Here is a 20,065-nt window from a genome sequence, read left to right as displayed (position 1 = left end):
TGTGTTTGTCTCTTTCTTATTGATCTATGAGAGACTATTTTCCTCAGCCTGTCATTTGTTTCTTTTTTTTTTAATTAAAAAAAAATTTTTTTTAACATCTTTGTTGGAGTATAATTGCTTTACAATGTTGTGTTAGTTTCTGCTGTATAACAAAGTGAGTCAGCTATATGTATACATATATATCCCCATATCCCCTCCCTCTTGCGTCTCCCTCCCTCTCTCCCTCTCCCACCCCTCTAGGTGGTGACAAAGCACTGAACTGATCTCCCTGTGCCATGCAGCTACTTCCCACTAGCTATCTATTTTACATTTGGTAGTGTATATATGTCAATGCCACTCTCTCACTTTGTCCCAGCTTACACTTCCCCCTCCCCGTGTCCTCAAGTCCATTCTCTACCTCTGAGTCTTTATTCCTATCCTGCACCTAAGTTCATAAGAGCCACTTTTTTTTTTAGACTCCATATATATGTGTTAGCATATGGTATTTGTTTTTCTCTTTCTGACTTACTTCACTCCGTATGACAGACTCTAGGTTCATCCACCCCACTACAAATAACTCAATTTCGTTTCTTTTTATGGCTGAGTAATATTCCATTGTATATATGTCACATTTTCTTTATCCATTCATCTGTCAATGGATACTTAGGTTGCTTCCATGTCCTGGCTATTGTAAATAGTGCCGCAATGAACATTGTGGTACATGACTCTTTTTGAATTACGGCTTTCTCAGGGTATACGCCCAGTAGTGGGATTGCTGGGTCGTATGGTAGTTCTATTTTTAGTTTTTTAAGGAACCTCTATACTGTTCTCCATAGTGGCTGTATCAATTTACATTCCCACCAACAGTGCAAGAAGGTTCCCTTTTCTCCACACCCTCTCCAGCATTTACTGTTTGTAGATTTTTTGATGATGGCCATTCTGACTGGTATGAGGTGACTGTCATTTGTTTCTAGTGAGTTTTGTTAATTTTTTATTTTCTTGACAATCAGAAGTTTCAGTTTTTAAAAATTTGTTGCCAGTATCTATAGTTTTTTTGTTTTGTTTTCTTTTTCTGGCTTTTGACATTTTAAAAAGTCCTCTCTACCCAAGTATTGTGTAAACACATATCTATGTTTTTATTATTTCATCTTTTACATGTAACTATTGCATCCATTTGAATTTATTTGGATGTATGTATGAGATAGAAATCTAATTTTTAAAAAATGAGTTTCCAGTTTCTCCATTGCTTATTACACTTTCTCCACTGAATTAAAATGCCGTATTTTATTATATGTAAAATGGCTACATGTACTTGGACCTGTTTTTGAACATTCCAGATAAGTTAGTCTATTTCTTTGTCATGCCACATACTATTCTGGCTGTATAATATAATTTAATATCCAGTAATGTAAACCTTCTCACACATTATTCTTATTCCTCACATGTTTTTGATTAGTCTCTCATTTTTTTTCCAAATGAAATTTAGAATCATTTTATCCATTGATTCAGCAAGTATCTGCTGAGTGGATATTCTGTGCTAGGTGTTGTGCATGATGTTGAGATTGTTGCAAAAACTAAGGCAGTCCCTGCTCTTATGGTTCACATCCAAAAAATCCACTTGGAATTCTGATGAAGATTGTATTAATCTTATAAAATAGCTTGGAGGAGAATGTAATCTTTGCAGTATTCAGATTTTTTTATGGAAAGTTTTAAAGTCTCTCCATTTATTTGACACTTAAAAAATATGTCTTAGTAATGTTTTTTAGAATATATTTTAAGATATGTATATATTAATTTTTGGTATTTACAAAGTATCTTTTGTATCATTACTATAATTGGGATACTTATTTAATTGATTATTCTTGGTATCTAGGAATCTATTTTCTTATTTTCTATTATTTTTATTTTCTTATTTCTGTATTTCTGGGATTAAGATATATAAAATATATTTAAAGCAAGTTGAGATGATGATGATGATGATGATGATGATGGTTTTACTGACTACACACAATAGAAAACAATGTAACCTTAGAAGTTCTTCAGTATTGATTCTTCCCATATTAGAAACAACTATGCTTTGGATTTGGAATTGTAATTTTTAAAGTAAAGTTATTTTGGGATTAATTAATTTAATGTAATTGCAAGCGTGAACTAAGTTTTTTATTTTCACCTGAAATTTCTTTCTTGGTCTGAATATCCAGCGGACATCCCCATCTCTAGAAACATCTGACCCTGTCCTAGGTATGCAGGTAGAACAAAATGGTTAAAGGATTCAGACTCATCTACAGTGACTTTAAGTTCTGGTCTGGGGGATCCCATGAGAGATCAGATGTATTTCCCAGGAGGTATTTTTAGGCTTCCTAATTTTCCCCTGGGAGGCTGATCTAAATTGAGATTCATGATTATTCCTAGCAGGAATATAGTCACTTGTGTTGTTCTCTAACCTGATCCCCTCTACTCAGATGGCATTCTGAACTCATCCTATTCAGACTTGCATCCCTCTGAGTAGAAAATACCCATAGCGATGTCAGGATGTGTGCCAGGACCATTTGCCCAAGAATCATCAGCCTCTGCCACAGGACTCCCCAGACTCAGATCATATATTCCAAGATATTAGCTCTGGAGGGGAACTTTAAGATAAGCTTGCTCCACCACTCATTTTATCAGTGAGGAAACTGTCAAGAGAAGGGAAGTGACTAAGGTGACACAGAGAGTGTAGGTAACATGCTGGGATAAGAACTTGGGTTTCATGACTCTGAATTCAGTGTTCATTTCCCTGTCATGCTGACTTAAAGATTGGTATCAGGCTTCTTCCATTAGCTAAGTGAACCCTTAATTTCATCTTGATTTGTGTCTAATTAAAAATTAATAAAATATTTTATCAAATTTTCAAATTAATTTACATTCCGACTCATTACATTCAAGCCTCAGTCTGCTTACACTATTTTACATGGTGGCAGATTGGGAAATTTCTTGTGTAACTGAAACTATACTGGCAACAGGGTTCACACAGCTTTCACATATCAAGAATAGAGGACTGCGTTTCTCCCAGTCATTACAGGGATGATTTTTGTAAAGGACTGCACACCTAGATTAAGCTAGGTATTAGTTACCATTGTTTTCCCTCCCAAATTATAAAATCAGGTGATGTCTGTAAATGCTTTCCTTATAAATATTAGAGAACATGCTGCTTAAAACAGAGTAGGGGAAACTAAAGGAGGGAGGGGTCTGGAGTGCTGATTTTGTCCTTGAATGTTGACAGTTCCATGTTGTGGTGAGGTTTATGTTGTTTTGCTGCTGGCAGATGGTCCAATTATTGGAATTTTCTCTACCAGAAATAAACTGCATTTTTTTTCTATGAACAGGTACCCTCCCACAGTAATGCTACCAGTGTCATTGTGTAATAGCTGTTGTTGTTCAGAGGATGAGTATGTCCTCTTTTGCTTGAGGCAAGAAGACAAGTAATTAATTCAGTTATGCAACCTGCAGAATAGGTGTCCGAATTGGATTGACACAGTTTTATTTATTTTGTTATAAATCAAAATAAATTCAGCAAATGGGTCTATTGTGATAGAGGTGACAGGTTCTGGAAAAAATATAATGGTGATACAATGGCAGGGACTTTAGTTCAGATTACTCGATAGGAGAAAACTTATGTAAGCCTGTACATTTCTAACTCTAAAAATTCTGTGTACAGCTCAATTACTAAAATATTTCTCTTTTTCCTCAGAATGCTCCTTTTATCATTCCATAGATAGGAGTTACTCCTTAGAAATATGTATTGTGGTCTTTATCAGTGGTTCTATTATTATCTATTAGGAGATTATATATATATGAGTTCTGGAAAAAGGAGAAAGGTGATTATGTTAATTACGATATAAGCAGTTGGATTCATGAGAAGCAGTCACAGATCATAGTCTTCTGATTATTGTCTTATAATGAACAAGAAATTATGTTTTATCTGGTATGCCTGGTAAACATCCAAGCTCCTTACTTACTCTCTGCTTTGTGGCCACACACAATATCTCCAGCATGGGTGGCACACATGAATCCAATGCCCTTGACTGCAACTTGAGAGCATTTTAGCCAAGTGCAAACCCACTATTAATGGAAAAGTAAATCAAAGTAGATGTGGCATTGACATTTGTCTAGGAAGAACAACATAATATTGAAAAATTCTAGGATAAAATATTGATCTAAAAATAATTTGGAGGATGAAATATTGCCACTATAAACATACTATGAAAAATTATATTTGTATTGCAGATATATTTATACATATAATTTAAAATCCAAGGTTTATCTTAACTGTACATTTTCCTAGTTTAAGGAGTTATTTTGAAATAAAATTATCTACTCTAGAGAAAGTTTGGCATGGATCTATGGAATTTAATGAAAACAGTGAGTGCAACACTTGCACAGATTGTAATAGTTTAAGAATGGAAACAACCCATCTTCTCCAACATAGGGCAGTGGGGCAAATAGCCTGATTTATTCACAGGATGTCATGTTAAACAGCACTCAGAATAAATGAGGTAGATATACAAGTATCAATTAGACTAAATGTCAGAAACACAACTTTTAAGTTAGAAAAAAGTTGCAAGAAGCACGATATGATACCATTTATATAAAATTTAAAACCTGAAAAACAATTCTATACATTCTAAAAACGGATACATGTGTAACAAAAGTACAAAGCATGCATAAAATGACACATGCCAACAAGCAGTAATTGTTCACTTATTTACATTTTAAAAAACAAGTGCTGGCTAACACATATATATGGAATCTAAAAAAAAAAAAAAAAAAAGGTTCTGATGAACCTAGGGGCAGGACAGGAATAAAGACACAGACATAGAGAATGGACCTGAGGACATGGAGAGGGGGAAGGGTAAGCTGGGACGAAGTGAGAAAGTGACATGGACTTATATACACTACCAAAAGTAAAACAGATAGCTAGTGGAAAGCAGCCACATAGCACAGGGAGATCAGCTCTGTGCTCTGTGACCACCTAGAGGGGTGGGATACAGGGGGTGGGATTGAGAGGGTGGGAGGGAGATGCAAGAGGGAGGAGATATGAGCATGTATGTATATGTATAGCTGATTCACTTTGTTATAAAGCAGAAACTAACACACCATTGTAAAGCAATTATACCCCAATAAAGATGTTAAAAAAAATAAAGATGATATGAAGTTCAAAAAAAAAAAAGTGCTCTTCAGTTGATATTGGCCAACTATTAACATGGTATATCTGGGTAGGTAGTTAGCGATTTTCTTTTCAGCACCTGTCTGTTTGCTGTAATTCAAACTTATATTAAAATATGGCTATGTGAGATGAGAGAACTCTAATATTCCATGTTTGTGATTAGTTTGGAAACTTTTTTTTAAAGGTTTGAATCTTTTCCTACATTCAGATCCTTGGTCTACACAGTTAATTTGAAATGAGGTACTGAATACCAACCAGGTATAGAGTGAGCAGCTACCCAAAGCTAGTGGTCAGTCAATGATGGTGCTGTAGCTTAGGATTCCTTGTGGGGATGAAGTTGTTATAGGAAAGCATTTTCATTTATTGAGAGTGAGAGGGCTGATGGGATTGGGCACTGAGGTTTAGAGAAGACATAGTAGAAAATAGAAAAGAAAAAAAAAGCAAATTATGGGCTGCCAGAAAGTAATGCTGAGCAATACTGTGGGGAAGGGCAGTCTGGCTTGAAAATATACATTTGAAATGGAATCAATTAGCATAATATTATTTCCCAGAAGGGTTTAGCCTCAGATCCCCATTTCACTAGGCCATCATAAAACAAAACAGGATTACATGTCTTTCTCTTTTGAAGGCAAATTAGCAAGATGGTTAAGACTTAGACCTTCTGGGTTCAAATCCATGTGTTCAGATTTATTCTTACATATTCAGGCAAAATGGTAATGAATTTGATGAACAATTTGATTTAGTGATCAATTGAAGATCTGATGAGGAAGATTTGGAAAACACAACTTTGGTCTTCCCTTGTTAACTCATAGGCCTTTGAGGGCTTGATGAATTGTTGGAAACTGGCCTGAGGCTGAAGTCTTCTGACACACTTTTTTCCTAAAATCCCCACCTACCCCAGACTGCGAAGGGTGTGGCACCGGACTTTAAATACCACCAGTGCCTTTACGCTCCTCCCTCCTGTTGCCAGTTCCCCTTTATGTGGTTGCCTCAAGAAACTGTTCATTCTGGTAATAATTCCATCACTCAAAGTGCTTTTGAAAGTTCTATTTTGAAATCACATCAAATCACCTGGTCTCTTTGGCCTCAGTTTCTTCACCTGCAATGTGAAAATATTAATGCTTACTCTGACTCCTAAAGTTGTCATAAAAATCAAACGAAAAATATTTTATAAATTGTTAAGTGCCATGTAGATGTTACCAATTAACACACTATTCCAAAAATTACACCTTTGCTTTATGGCCGCTATTCAGTTTTTAGTAAAAAATACCTCATACATAAACGTCTCCAAATGACCTTTGCTATAACCTAAAATAAAATCTTATTTCAAAGTGTAAAGATATTACAAAGGACATCCAGAGTTTCATGTATGGCATGGCCCTCTCTCATCTCCTGTAAAGATGAAACTTCTTGTGTTGAAATTGTGAGGGCATTTTATGAAAGGAAAATAAAATTTCATTTCTCTGTTTTCCCTCTTCTGCAGGAAGTCACCAAAGCAGTACAGCCTCTCTTACTGGGAAGAATCATAGCTTCCTATGATCCAGATAACAAGGTGGAACGCGCCATTGCGATCTACCTAGGCATAGGCTTATGCCTTCTCTTTATCGTGAGGATGCTGCTCCTTCATCCGGCCATTTTTGGCCTCCACCACATTGGAATGCAGATGAGAATAGCTATGTTTAGTTTGATTTATAAGAAGGTAATACTTCCTTGCACAGTCGCCATGCTACGTGTTAGTGGCGTCATGTTTTAAATGCCATACTGATACAAATAAGGGGTAAATGCTGAAATCAGTTTTGTATACCTGTGAAATAAATGGCAGCAATAATGAATATTTCTAATTTTCCTTGATAATTCACCTCACTTCAACTAATAATTATTGAGTGCCTTCTATAAACTGCCTATATTTTAGATTTCATTTTTTTTTTTCACTAGTCATATACCATTTTTTGGAATCCATGGCTCCCCATTGAAATGATTCTTACTATCTGCCTAAAAGTCATTGACAAAATATCATCTTATTGTAAACTGCCATGTATCTTTACGTTCAGCAACAAGAAATTGTTAACAATAACCCAAGCAATAGAAATTTCTACCTTAACTAGTTGTGACACAGTGGTGGTATCCACTGCCTTATTTTGAGTTAGATTTTTGTCATCCTAAGTTCTGCAAGTTAAAAATTTTTCGAATAGCACATGCATGGCAACCATAAGAACCTTCTCTGCTTTTCTGTGTGCATTGTCCAGTTAAGAGCCCAAGTTGCTGATGTGCGCTTTGGGTGAATTCAGATTAAGACTTCCTTACCTTACAAACACAATTTAAGGTCATCTCAATGACATGTGCTTTCACCAGCCTGATTCATGTGTGACCATTTGATCTACCAAGTGATTATAGAAACCTGTTTGGTTGAATCATTTGGATATTGCTTTATCCTTCTTCTCTTTTTTCTTACCCCAATGTAAAAACTTTATATACTTGGCTTATAAGGGACACGGACCTGAAATTCCCTGTAGCAAATAACCCGTAACACTTCCATAATATACATGCAAGGTCAGTGGTGTTGTAAAACCTTGATAGCCATACTTTATTGTTCAAAAAAGCCTTCTGTGGAGGCACAAGGGAAAAACCGAGTCTACAGTTTAATCAAATCACCTCAGCCACAGTCTCATCAGTTCACAAGTACCAGGAAAGCATGGGTGATAAATCAATAAAAATTTTATCTTGATCCAGAAATTATATGTAAGTGATGAAATTATTAGGTATTATTTGGAGGGTAGAATTTACACAGAATGCATATCAAAGAAAGTTGAATCCAGTTTAAAAATATTTATAAAAGTGATTTTATCATAATGGTAACTAATAGCTAAGGATGTACATGACAAGCTTCTAAGTGATTTTTAGGTATATCATTTCATTTGACCAAAACTCCATATGGTAGAAACTATTATCCCTATTTTATGGATAAAATATTTTGAGAAGCTAAGACCTAAAAGTTATAAAACATTGTACAAGAACTGCGTCAAAATTTCTAAAATGGGTAAGTCACAATCCTTAAAGTGGAGGGTTTTCCAACTATTAGAGAACATAAAATAAGTACTGAAATAATATAACAATTCAAATTGTGTTATATAGGCAGAGAGAAACATGAAGTGCTCTGGGCTAAGGGGAGGGGAGATCAAAGAAGGAGCAGGTTAGTTTGTGAATAAGTTCATATAGAATGTTTAGCACAAATACAGCGATATATGTGCTTTCAGACCCAGAATGCATTAATAAAAAGTTAGAAGTTGTGCCTGTCCTTTTTCAACATTGATTATCTGTGTTCTTACATATTTTCTTTACCCCTCTAGCCACACCTATTGACCTGCATTGACATCATCACCAAAGAATACAATTTCATCTCCATGTGGCTGTGGTTTGGTCCCTAAAATAAACTGGTACCATATCTGACCAGTTTCATCCATGTGGCAGGCAGCCACTAATTCTTCCCACATTGTTCCAGATTTTGTAGTAGAGCATAGTTTTCTTTGTTCCAAAATCTGTAACCATGATACATTCAAATTATATTTTAAATAATGAATCTAAATACAAACTAGATTGAGCTTTGCCTGTGAATTTCAAGAAGATAAAGTTAACTAGAGTGAACAGATATTCACTGTTTATTGTGCACATAAACTCCATGTTAAGCCATGTAGAACCCATGTTAAGCCCAGTCTCAAGTTACCTGAGACTGAGCATGTTACCAGGTCATGTGTCATCCAGCTCAATGGACTCCCCCCCTCCCCTGCCCTGTATTGCTCTAATAGCATTTTGAAATTAACTGCTTTATTCCTTATTCATCTGTGCTTATCTAAATGCTATTCATTATTCCACACCCATCTTAAAATTCAACCTCAATAAAATATTTGCAGATTTTTATAACCAGATATGGGAACTTAATCACCCTATTTTATTCTATCTACTCCCTTTAACTAAATTATCATATTTAGTTATGTATGTACTAGGTTATCCTGAGGCAAGAATTATGTTTAAGAAATCTTAACAATAATCCCTGAAGCCTTGAATATAGTGATTTGTATCTACTAAGTGCTCAGTACATATATGAGGGATTCAGTTGAAGCAAATATTAGATAGGTACTCTTCAGTCAAAGCCATCTAATGGCAAATCAATTCTTATTAAAGTTTATAGGCAAAGTATGACTTATCTTTCATAATAATAATTTATCTACATAAAAATTCTATTTTGTATATATGGATATATTTTTCTTTGTAAAATTTAAGAATTTTTTATTAATGTAATCTTTCACAAAATTATTAATGATTAAATTATTTGTAATATAATTTTATTGACTTTAACAGTAATTTTATTCAACAGAGTTACTATAAGATCGCATGAAAAATTTAAGGCCAAGATTTTATTAAAAAATTTTTTTTATTGACGTATAGTTGGTTTACAATATTGTGTTAGTTTCAAGTGTACAGCAAAGTGATATAGATATATATATCTATATATATATTTTTTCAATTCTTTTCCATTATAGGTTATTACAAGATATTGAATATAGTTCCCTGTAAGACCGAGGTATTAATCTCAAATTTCACTGCCTTTGGTTCCATCTTTTATAAAAACAAACAAAAGCAAAAAAAAAAAAACCCAAAAAACCCTCTACCGTATATAAATGAATATTTAAGTACAATATTGTTCCCATTTTGGATTAGAAAAAATAGTTACTACTCACTAGATACTGTAAAATAAAATAAGAAGAGGCATGCCAGTGTAATATTTGTTGTAAAGAGAAATATTTATAAATCTGAGAAGATACTGAGTTAGATGAACATAAAATAATTTTCATTACCTTAACTTAAAAATGCGTGCATAGTTACCTAATTCCTCAGCTGTATTGTAACATTACTTATAAATATATTTGTCTACTGTTCATTGACAATATCTAACTTCCCATTTTCCTTTTAGACTTTGAAGCTGTCAAGCCGTGTTCTAGATAAAATAAGCATTGGACAACTTGTTAGTCTCCTTTCCAACAACCTGAACAAATTTGATGAAGTATGTACCTACTGATTTAATCTTTTATGCATCTTTATTATAACTCATACAACCCCAAAGGTTTTCTGGGTCAGATAACAGTAATAAGTGGTTAAGTCATAAGCATCCCTACCTTACCTATTTCTGAAAACTGAGAAGGCTAAGTTGTGTAGCAGAGTGCCATTTTGGGGTCTCACGGGACCACCCAACTCAAGGGCACCTCAGCTTGCTTTGTATTTACAAGGTTTTTTTTACAATTCAGTCCCTATCAGATCTTGTTTCCTTTTAATACTTTAAATCAGTTATTTACTTTGGCTGAGTATGATACTCTGAGCAATTCTTGTTCAGTGCTGTCTTCTGTCACAATAAAATTCGAGGTCCTTGAGGACAGATTGTTTTATTTATCTTTGCATTTCTAGTATTTTACATGGTATCCAACCCTTAGCAGATGCTAAATAAATTACTGTTGAATTGAGCATGCATGTGTTCTGAATATATTGTCAGGTGATAAGGTTGTACAGTTGTGTAGGTTGAACTCCTGAAGAGTCTTTTGTTCTCTCATGTTCTGTGTCATGGCTCTTGCTTTATCCACACAGAAGTAAGTTATTTAAAATAAATTCTTCAATCACCATGCAATTCCACTGGAAAAAGATCACAGTGACTTGAAGTTTGTTTTGGGGGAAATCCTATGCGTAGAATGTTTAAGCACATTGCTACGTGTTCCATGTAGTGAATACCTAGATTTTAGTGTGTTCAGAACCATGAAGTGTTTGATTGTATGAGCTCACTGTGCTTGATTTCTTTCTTCTTTGCTTGTTTTTTCCTTTGTTTTGGGGGTGGAGGATAAAACGTCAGTGGTTTTCACTGTGATTTTATTTTTCAGGGACTTGCACTGGCGCATTTCGTGTGGATTGCTCCTTTGCAAGTGACGCTGCTGATGGGGCTGCTCTGGCAGTTGTTACAGGCCTGCGCCTTCTGTGGACTTGCTTTCCTCATAGTCCTTGCCCTTCTTCAAGCCGGATTAGGGAAAATGATGATGAAGTACAGGTAGCACTCTTATTTACATAGTTTGAAAGGGTTTTAAATTAGGTTTTCCAAAAGCCCACTCTAATAAAACCAGAACTTCTCTATGCACTGAACCGTGATCTTGCTAGGTGTCACGTAAAAGGAATTATTTTCATGACGTAATACTTTCTATATCAAGGGGACATGTTTTTGCTTGTCAGTCTATAGAATTTCTCTATAAATATGTTACCATCCAGTTCACTTTTTGCACATCAGAGATTTAGGTACAATGGATAAAACATTTATGTGAATGGGAGGGTATGCATATATTTTGGGGAGAGTTTATAGGTTTTTTCTACCCTGGTTTGTGAATCATCACACCACAGGCTTAGTTGCTTTTTATTACAGAATGAATCAGTGACACCAGTCACTGCTTATGAAAGAGGACTTCTAGTTTGCCAGCTAGAGTATGATAGAAAGTGTACACATTTTGGAGTCAAATAGCTCTTAGTTTGAATCCCAGATTGCATGCTTACTAGTTACATGACCTGTGTCAAGCTGCTTCAGCCACTGTGTTTCTGTTTTTTTTTCGTCTTTAAAATGGAGGTAATCACCTCTGTTAGGTTGTCAGAAGAATTAGGCATAACGTATGACATGCATCTAATACAGTGTCTGGCACATGGGAGGCATTTACTAAATGACAGTTACTATTTTTGTTACTATATATTTGATAATAAAATAAACCTCCATCTGTTTAATAAAAGAAATGTGGCTTTTCTTAAAAGCTTGGGCAGTTCTTAGTGGACATTTTGACTTGTTTTTACTAAGTATTTGATTGGTGGATGGATTAATTTACAGAGATCAGAGAGCTGGAAAGATTAATGAAAGACTGGTGATCACGTCAGAAATGATTGAAAATATCCAGTCGGTTAAGGCATACTGCTGGGAAGAAGCAATGGAAAAAATAATTGAAAACCTAAGACAGTAAGTCATTCTGATAATTTCAGTATCAATTGAATTAGCCAATTAAGGTTTAACATATTAAAAAATGAGTATGTCAGAGTGGACTTCAGCTCATATTTGAAATTTCTGACAACCAAACAGTTGTATTAAGTTATATCAATATTCATGTGTTATGGCTTAATGCCATTTTCATGGGGCTATCGTTTTACATAGGTGTCAAGTGTGCTATTTTGCACTACAGGGATATGTATCCCTTATGAAAGAATTGCCTATATGTGCTTATAGCTGCTTAATATACTTATTGACTAAAATAATGATCATGATTCTAGAGACTGATTGAAACCTTAAGTGGAACTGCTAGAGTAATAAGGATATGATTCTGAACCAAATAACTGATTCTCTAGTATTATAGCTTCCTTAATTTATATGTTATGGCTCATGAAAAACAAACAAAAAACAAACCCTTCTGTTTGTTTAAAATATGTTTGTTCTTCCTTAACTTACGAGTAATGCAGGGTAATATCTATAAATTGTGTTTCTATAAACCCTCCACTTGAGAAATCAGTTCAAGTAATGAAAGCCGCCACCTGAAGTAGAATCAGTACTTGGCAACCGTCTACATCTCCGGTCTTGTTTTACCTTAGATAACCTTTCTCTCACTGATTAGTAAAGATTATAGCCAGCAAAAAAGTACAGCACAGACTGAGATACTGTTACTGAGAAAATTTTGGACAAAATATAAACTAGGGCATTTCTATAGCTGTGACCATTTTTCTTTAGTCAAGTTCCATGTTCTACAAATTGCAATCCAAAAAAAAAAAAAACAAAAAAAAACAAAAAAGACTCTCTGAAATTCAGTGGGCATAGATCTTCTGTTAAAGGGCAAATAATTTCAGGATGAATTAGCTCATGAGAGCTTCATGGGGAAGAAATGTACTAAAGGGAAGAGTCCCATTTTGGATGTTGTGAATATGGGTTATCAGGGATTCAGGCTGCTGATTCCAGTAGACAGTGGTAACTGAGCTGCAGGTGTGTGATTGGAACAACAAAAGAAATGCTGAAATGTTAAGTCCTTTGCAGTGTAAATAGAAAGAGTAAAAGCGTATTTATTGCCCAAACATAATTGGTCACCTGTTTTTATTATGCCTTTCAAGACAAATCCAGGAAAGAAATTATATTTTCTTTCCAGAAACATCCTTTAAGATCTTGTTTAGTTGGTTGAAGGTTTTTCTCATTAACAAGTGAGTTTTCCATCACACTTGCCCCTGGATCACTCTTAAATGCCTATAGGCACAGGCATAACCAGAATGATGAGGAGATTATCAGAGAATTTGGTTTTCTCAAGCTTCAGGGTAAACTCCTGGTCAGATCATTCTAGGTGCTGACTTTTCTTGACTTTGGGTTTTTTTTCCCCTCTTCCTCAAAAGATGAAATCCATCCTTCCTATTCTGTATTTCTGTTTAACCAATTCTAATAGCAAATGTTTGGTTTTAACTTGTATAATCTGGTTCCTTAATCTGGCATGAAATTGTTACCTGAAAAGGCTGCAAAGTGCTGACGTAAATATGGGAAAGCAAAAATTGCTTCTACTCAAAAGAGCAAATAGAATGTACTGGAAGAGATTGGCAGGATGCGCTGCAAAGGGATGACCTCAGCCTGGGCCACTGCTGCACTGGGCAAAAGGCTGTGTAACACTCCCTGAAAATCTACTTCTTTATTGCTCTCTGGTAATAAAGTCACTTTGAATTTTTTTTATAAGATAAAATATTTTTATGACTCCTATAGTGCTAGTGATTTTATTATGGTGAGTACTACTTTCTAGGTGATTCTTATATATGTTCTTTTTTTTTTTTTTTTTTTTTTTAAGAAACTCCAAGTCTTTTATTTCACTCAGGAGCAATTATTTATTTTTATTTGTAAATGTCCATATCAGGGTATACAATAAAGCATTCTAATGATGTATTCTAATTAGCAAGACTAAAGTCATAGGGAGATTGATTCAAGATGGCAGAGTAGAAGGACATGCTCTCACTCCCTCTTTTTTTTTAATTTTTAAATTTTATTTATTTTTTTATACAGCAGGTTCTTATTAGTCATCCTTTTTATACACATCAGTGTATACATGTCAATCCCAATCTCCCAATTCATCACCACCACCACCCCCACCCTCTGCTGCTTTCCCCCCTTGGTGTCCATACGTTTGTTCTCTACATCTGTGTCTCAACTTCTGCCCTGCAAACCGGTTCATCTGTACCATTTTTCTACGTTCCACATATATGCGTTAATATACGATATTTGTTTTTCTCTTTCTGACTTACTTCACTCTGTATGACAGTCTCTAGATCCAACCACGCCTCAACAAATGACCCAATTTCGTTCCTTTTTTATGGCTGAGTAATATTCCATTGTATATATGTACCACATCTTCTTTATCCATTCATCTGTCGATGGGCATTTAGGTTGCTTCCATGACCTGGCTATTGTAAATAGTGCTGCAATGAACATTGGGGTGCATGTGTCTTTTTGAATTATGGTTTTCTCTGGGTATATGCCCAGTAGTGGGATTGCTGGATCATATGGTAATTCTGTTTTTAGTTTTTAAGGAACCTCCATACTGTTCTCCATAGTGGCTGTATCAATTTACATTCCCACCAACAGTGCAAGAGGGTTCGCTTTTCTCCACACCGTCTCCAGCATTTGTTGTTTGTAGATTTTCTAATGATGCCCATTCTTACTGGTGTGAGGTGATACCTCATTGTGGTTTTGATTTGCATTACTCTAATGATTAGTGATGTTGAGCAGGTTTTCATGTGCTTCTTGGCCATCTGTATGTCTTCTTTGAAGAAATGTCTATCTAGGTCTTCTGCCCATTTTTGGATTGGGTTGTTTGCTTTTTTAACACTGAGCTGCATGAGCTGTTTATATATTTTGGAGATTAATCCTTTGTCCATTGATTTGTTTGCAAATATTTTCTCCCATTCTGAGGGTTGTCTTTTCATCTTGTTTATGGTTTCCTTTGCTGTGCAAAAGCTTTGAAGTTTCATTAGGTCCCATTTGTTTATTTTTGTTTTTCTTTGCATTACTCTAGGAGGTGGATCAAAAAAGATCTTACTGTGATTTATGTCAAAGAGTGTTTTTCCTATGTTTTCCTCTAAGAGTTTTATAGCGTCCAGTCTTATATTTAGGTCTCTAATCCAGTTTGAGTTTATTTTTGTGTATGGTGTTAGGCAGTGTTCTAATTTCATTCCTTTACATGTAGCTGTCCAGTTTTCCCAGCACTACATGTAGCTGTCCAGTTTTCCCAGCACTACTTATTGGAGAGACTGTCTTTTCTCCATTATATATCCTTGCCTCCTTTGTCATAGATTAGTTGACCATAGGTGTGTGGGTTTATCTCTGGGCTTTCTATCCTGTTCTATTGATCTATGTTTCTGTTTTTGTGCCAGTACCATATTGTCTTGATTACTGAAGCTTTATAGTATAGTCTGAAGTCAGGGAGTCTGATTCCTCCAGTTTCGTTTTTTTTCCCTCAAGACTGCTTTGGCTATTCGAGGTCTTTTGTGTCTCCATACAAATTTTAAGATTTTTTTTGTTCTAGTTCTGTAAAAAATGCCATTGGTAATTTGATAGGGATTGCATTGAATCTGTAGATTGCTTTGGCTAGTATAGTCATTTTCACAATGTTGATTCTTCCAATCCAAGAACATGGTATATCTCTCCATCTGTTGGTATCATCTTTAATTTCTTTCATCAGTGTCTTATAGTTTTCTGCATACAGGTCTTTTGTCCCCCTACATAGGTTTATTCCTAGGTATTTTATTCTTTTTGTTGCAATGGTAAATGGGAATGTTTCCTTAATTTCTCTTTCAGGTTTTTCATCATTAATATAGAGGAATGCAAGAGATTTCTGTGCATTAATTTTGTATCCTACAACTTTACCAAATTGATTGATTAGCTCTAGTAGTTTTCTGGTGGCATCTTTAGGATTCTATAGGTATAGTATCATGTCATTTGCAAAGGGTGACAGTTTTACTTCTTCTTTTTCAATTTGTCTTTCTTTTTCTTCTCTGATTGCCATGGCTAGGACTTCCAAAACTATGTTGAATAATAGTGGTGAGAGTGGACCACCTTGTCTTGTTCCTGATCTTAGAGGAAATGCTTTCAGTTTTTCACCATTGAGAATGATGTTTGCTGTGGGTTTGTCGTATATGCCCTTTATTATGTTGAGGTAGGTTCCCTTTATGCCCACTTCCTGGAGAATTTTTATCATAAATGGGTGTTGAATTTTGTCAAAAGCTTTTTCTGCATCTATTGAGATGATCATATGGTTTTTATTCTTCAATTTGTTAATATGGTGTACCGCATTGATTGATTTGTGTATATTGAAGAATCCTTGCATCCCTGGGATAAATTCCGCTTGATCATGGTGTATGATCCTTTTAATGTGTTGTTGGATTCTGTTTGCTAATATTTTGTTGAGGAGTTTTGCATCTATATTCATCAGTGATATTGGTCTGTAACTTTCTTTTTTTGTAGTATCTTTGTCTGGTTTTGGTATCAGGGTAATGGTGGCCTCATAGAATGAGTTTGGAAGTGTTTCTTCCTCTGCAATTTTTTGGAAGAGTTTGAGAAGGATGGGTGTTAGCTCTTCTCTAAATGTTTGATAGAATTCACCTGTGAAGCCATCTGGTCCTGGACTTTTGTTTGTTGGAAGATTTTTAATCAGTTTCAATTTCATTAGTTGTGATTGGTCTGTTCATATTTTCTATTTCTTCCTGGTTCAGTCTTGGAAGGTTATACCTTTCTAAGAATTTGTCCATTTCTTCCAGATTGTCCATTTTATTGGCATAGGGTTGCTTGTAGTAGTCTTTTAGGATGCTTTGTATATCTGCGGTGTCTGTTGTAACTTCTCCTTTTTCATTTCTAATTGTTTTGACTTGAGTCCTCTCCCTCTTTTTCTTGATGAGTCTGGCTAATAGTTTATCAATTTTGTTTATCTTCTCAAGGAACCAGCTTTTAGTTTTATTGATCTTTGCTATTGTTTTCTTTGTTTCTGTTTCATTTATTTCTTCTCTGATCTTTAGATTTCCTTCCTTCTGCTAACTTTGGGTTTTGTTTGTTCTTCTTTCTCTAGTTCCTTTAGGTGTCAGGTTAGATTGTTTATTTGAGATTTTTCTTGTTTCTTGAGGTAGGCTTGTATAGCTATAAACTTTCCTCTTAGAACTGCTTTTGCTGCATCCCATAGGTTTTGGATCATTGTGTTTTCGTTGTCTTCATTGTTTTCATTTGTCTCTAGGTATTTTTGATTTCCTCTTTGATTTCTTCAATGATCTCTTGGTTATTTAGTAACATATTGTTTAGCCTCCATGTGTTTGTGTTTTTTACATTTTTTTCCCTGTCATTCATTTCTAATCTCATAGCGTTGTGGTCAGAAGAGATGCTTGATATGATTTCAATTCTCTTAAATTTACTGAGGCTTGATTTGTGACCCAGGATGTGATCTATCCTGGAGAATGTTCCGTGCGCACTTGAGAAGAAAGTGTAATCTGTTTTTGGATGGAATGTTCTATAAATATCAATTAAATCTACCTGGTCTGTTGTGTCATTTAAAGCTTCTGTTTCCTTATTTATTTTCATTTTGGATGATCTGTCCATTGGTGTAAGTGAGGTGTTAAAATCCCCCACTATTATTGTGTTACTGTCAATTTCCTCTTTTATAGCTGTTAGTAGTTGCCTTATGTATTATTTATAATTGTTATATCTTCTTCTTGGATTGATCCCTTGATCATTGTGTAGTGTCCTTCCTTGTCTCTTGTAACATTCTTTATTTTAAAGTCTATTTTATCTGATATTAGGATTGCTACTGCAGCTTTCTTTTGATTTTCATTTGCATGGAATATCTTTTTCCATCCCCTCACTTTCAGTCTGTATGTGTCCCTAGGTCTGAAGTGAGTCTCTTGTAGACAGCATATATATGGGTCTTGTTTTTGTATCCATTCAGCCAGTCTATGTCTTTTGGTTGGAGCATTTAATCCATTCACATTTAAGGTAATTATCAATATGTATGTTCCTATGACCATTTTCTTAATTGTTTTGGGTTTGTTTTTGTAGGTCCTTTTCTTCTCTTGTGTTTCCCACTTAGAGAAGTTCCTTTAGCATTTGTTGTAGAGCTGGTTTGGTGGTGCTGAATTCTCTTAGCTTTTGCTTGTCTGTTAAGCTTTTGATTTCTCCATCGGATCTGAATGAGATCCTTGCCGGATAGAGTAATCTTCGTTGTAGTTTCTTCCCTTTCATCACTTAAAGTATATCGTGCTAGTCCCTTCTGGCTTGTAGAGTTTCTGCTGAGAAATCAGCTGTTAACCTTATGGGAGTTCCCTTGTATGTTATTTGTCGTTTTTCCCTTGCTGCTTTTAATAATTTTTCTTTGTCTTTAGTTTTTGCCAATTTGATTACTATGTGTCTCGGCGTGTTTCTCCTTGGGTTTATCCTGTATGGGACTCTCTGCTCTCTCTGGACTTGGGTGGCTACTTCTTTTCCCATGTTAGGGGAGTTTTCGACTATACTCTCTTCAATTATTTTCTCTGGCCCTTTCTCTCTTCTCCTTTTGGGACCCCTATAATGTGAATGTTGTTGTCTTTAATGTTGTCCCAGAGGTCTCTTAGGCTGTCTTCATTTCTTTTCATTATTTTTTCTTTATTCTGTTCCGCAGCAGTGAATTCCACCATTCTGTCTTCCAGGTCACTTCTCCGTTCTTCTGCCTCAGTTATTCTGCTATTGATTCCTTCTAGTGTAGTTTTCATTTCAGTTATTGTATTGTTCATCTCTGTTTGTTTGGTCTTTAATTCTCCTAGGTGTTTGTTAAACATTTCTTGCATCTTCTCGATCTTTGCCTCCATTCTTTTTCTGAGGTCCTGGATCATCTTCACTATCATTATTCTGAATTCTTTTTCTGGAAGGTTGCCTATTTCTACTTCATTTAGTTGTTTTTCTGGGGTTTTATCTTGTTCCTTCATCTGGTATATAGCCCTCTGCCTTTTCATCTTGTCTATCTTTCTATGAATGTGGTTTTTGTTCCACAGGCTGCAGGATTGTAGTTCTTCTTGCTTCTGTGTCTGCCCTCTCAGTAAAAGTTTTAAATATCACAAAATTGATTTGATTGTCGGCAGCAGATTGCTTGCTGAGCTGCAGTTTCTGCTAGTGTTGGAGGGTCTCCTGCAGAGGTGGGGGGTGGCTGTGTCTCACCGTCAGGACAAGGACACTGACAGCAGAAGTTCTGGGAAGTACTCCTTCTCTTATAGATGTTCTTGAGTGCATTACTCTTACAGTACCACTTCTTTCATTTTCCTCATTTTCCTCCTTTCATATTGACAAATTTATTAACATTTTTGTAAACAGTATTTTCTAGCATTAAAAACATATAAGCCTAGCCAATAGTATTCTTCTTTCTGCTGAAGATTAGAGACACACATGTAGATTCTAAGTGCAAGACCCTGTGCTGTGCTGTCATTTATCTTGGCAGCAACTCCACAAGGGAGATATTATGTTTCTCTTCTGTAGATGTGGATTCTGTAGGATCAGAGGGAAGAGAAACTTGCTTAAGATGGCATAGCTATAACCAGGAGAGCTGAGAGTCACACCCCAGTGAGATTCCCAAATCATAATCTGCCTTCAATACCAAATAATTAAAATAGGTAGGCTAGACCGCATTAGACTGGGAGTCACAATGTAGATTGGGAACATTGAACTTCGTTTTCTTCATCAGAGTGCTCAGGATTACATTTTTTTTCAGACTTAAAAAAAAGATTTCCTCTGAATTCTACAACTTGAGAATGAGAACTTTTCTGAGTTGTACAAGCATGTGGAACTAAATGCTG

General features: G+C 35.3%; 1 protein-coding gene across 1 annotated transcript in view; it reads left to right on the top strand.

Moving 5' to 3' along the window:
• CFTR (CF transmembrane conductance regulator) overlaps window positions 1-20,065 on the top strand; it is a 200,316-nt gene that overhangs the window by 42,043 nt on the left and 138,208 nt on the right. The window contains exons 5-8 of the mRNA XM_059932516.1: window positions 6,669-6,884; window positions 10,155-10,244; window positions 11,107-11,270; window positions 12,087-12,212. Of these exons, the coding sequence (XP_059788499.1) occupies window positions 6,669-6,884; window positions 10,155-10,244; window positions 11,107-11,270; window positions 12,087-12,212 (596 nt within the window). The remainder of the gene's footprint in view (window positions 1-6,668; window positions 6,885-10,154; window positions 10,245-11,106; window positions 11,271-12,086; window positions 12,213-20,065) is intronic.

Source organism: Balaenoptera ricei, chromosome 9 (genome assembly GCF_028023285.1).
Source record: "Balaenoptera ricei isolate mBalRic1 chromosome 9, mBalRic1.hap2, whole genome shotgun sequence".
Lineage (NCBI taxonomy): Eukaryota > Metazoa > Chordata > Mammalia > Artiodactyla > Balaenopteridae > Balaenoptera > Balaenoptera ricei.
The sequence above is the reverse complement of the archived record's forward strand: the minus strand, read 5'-3'. Positions and strand labels throughout refer to the sequence as shown.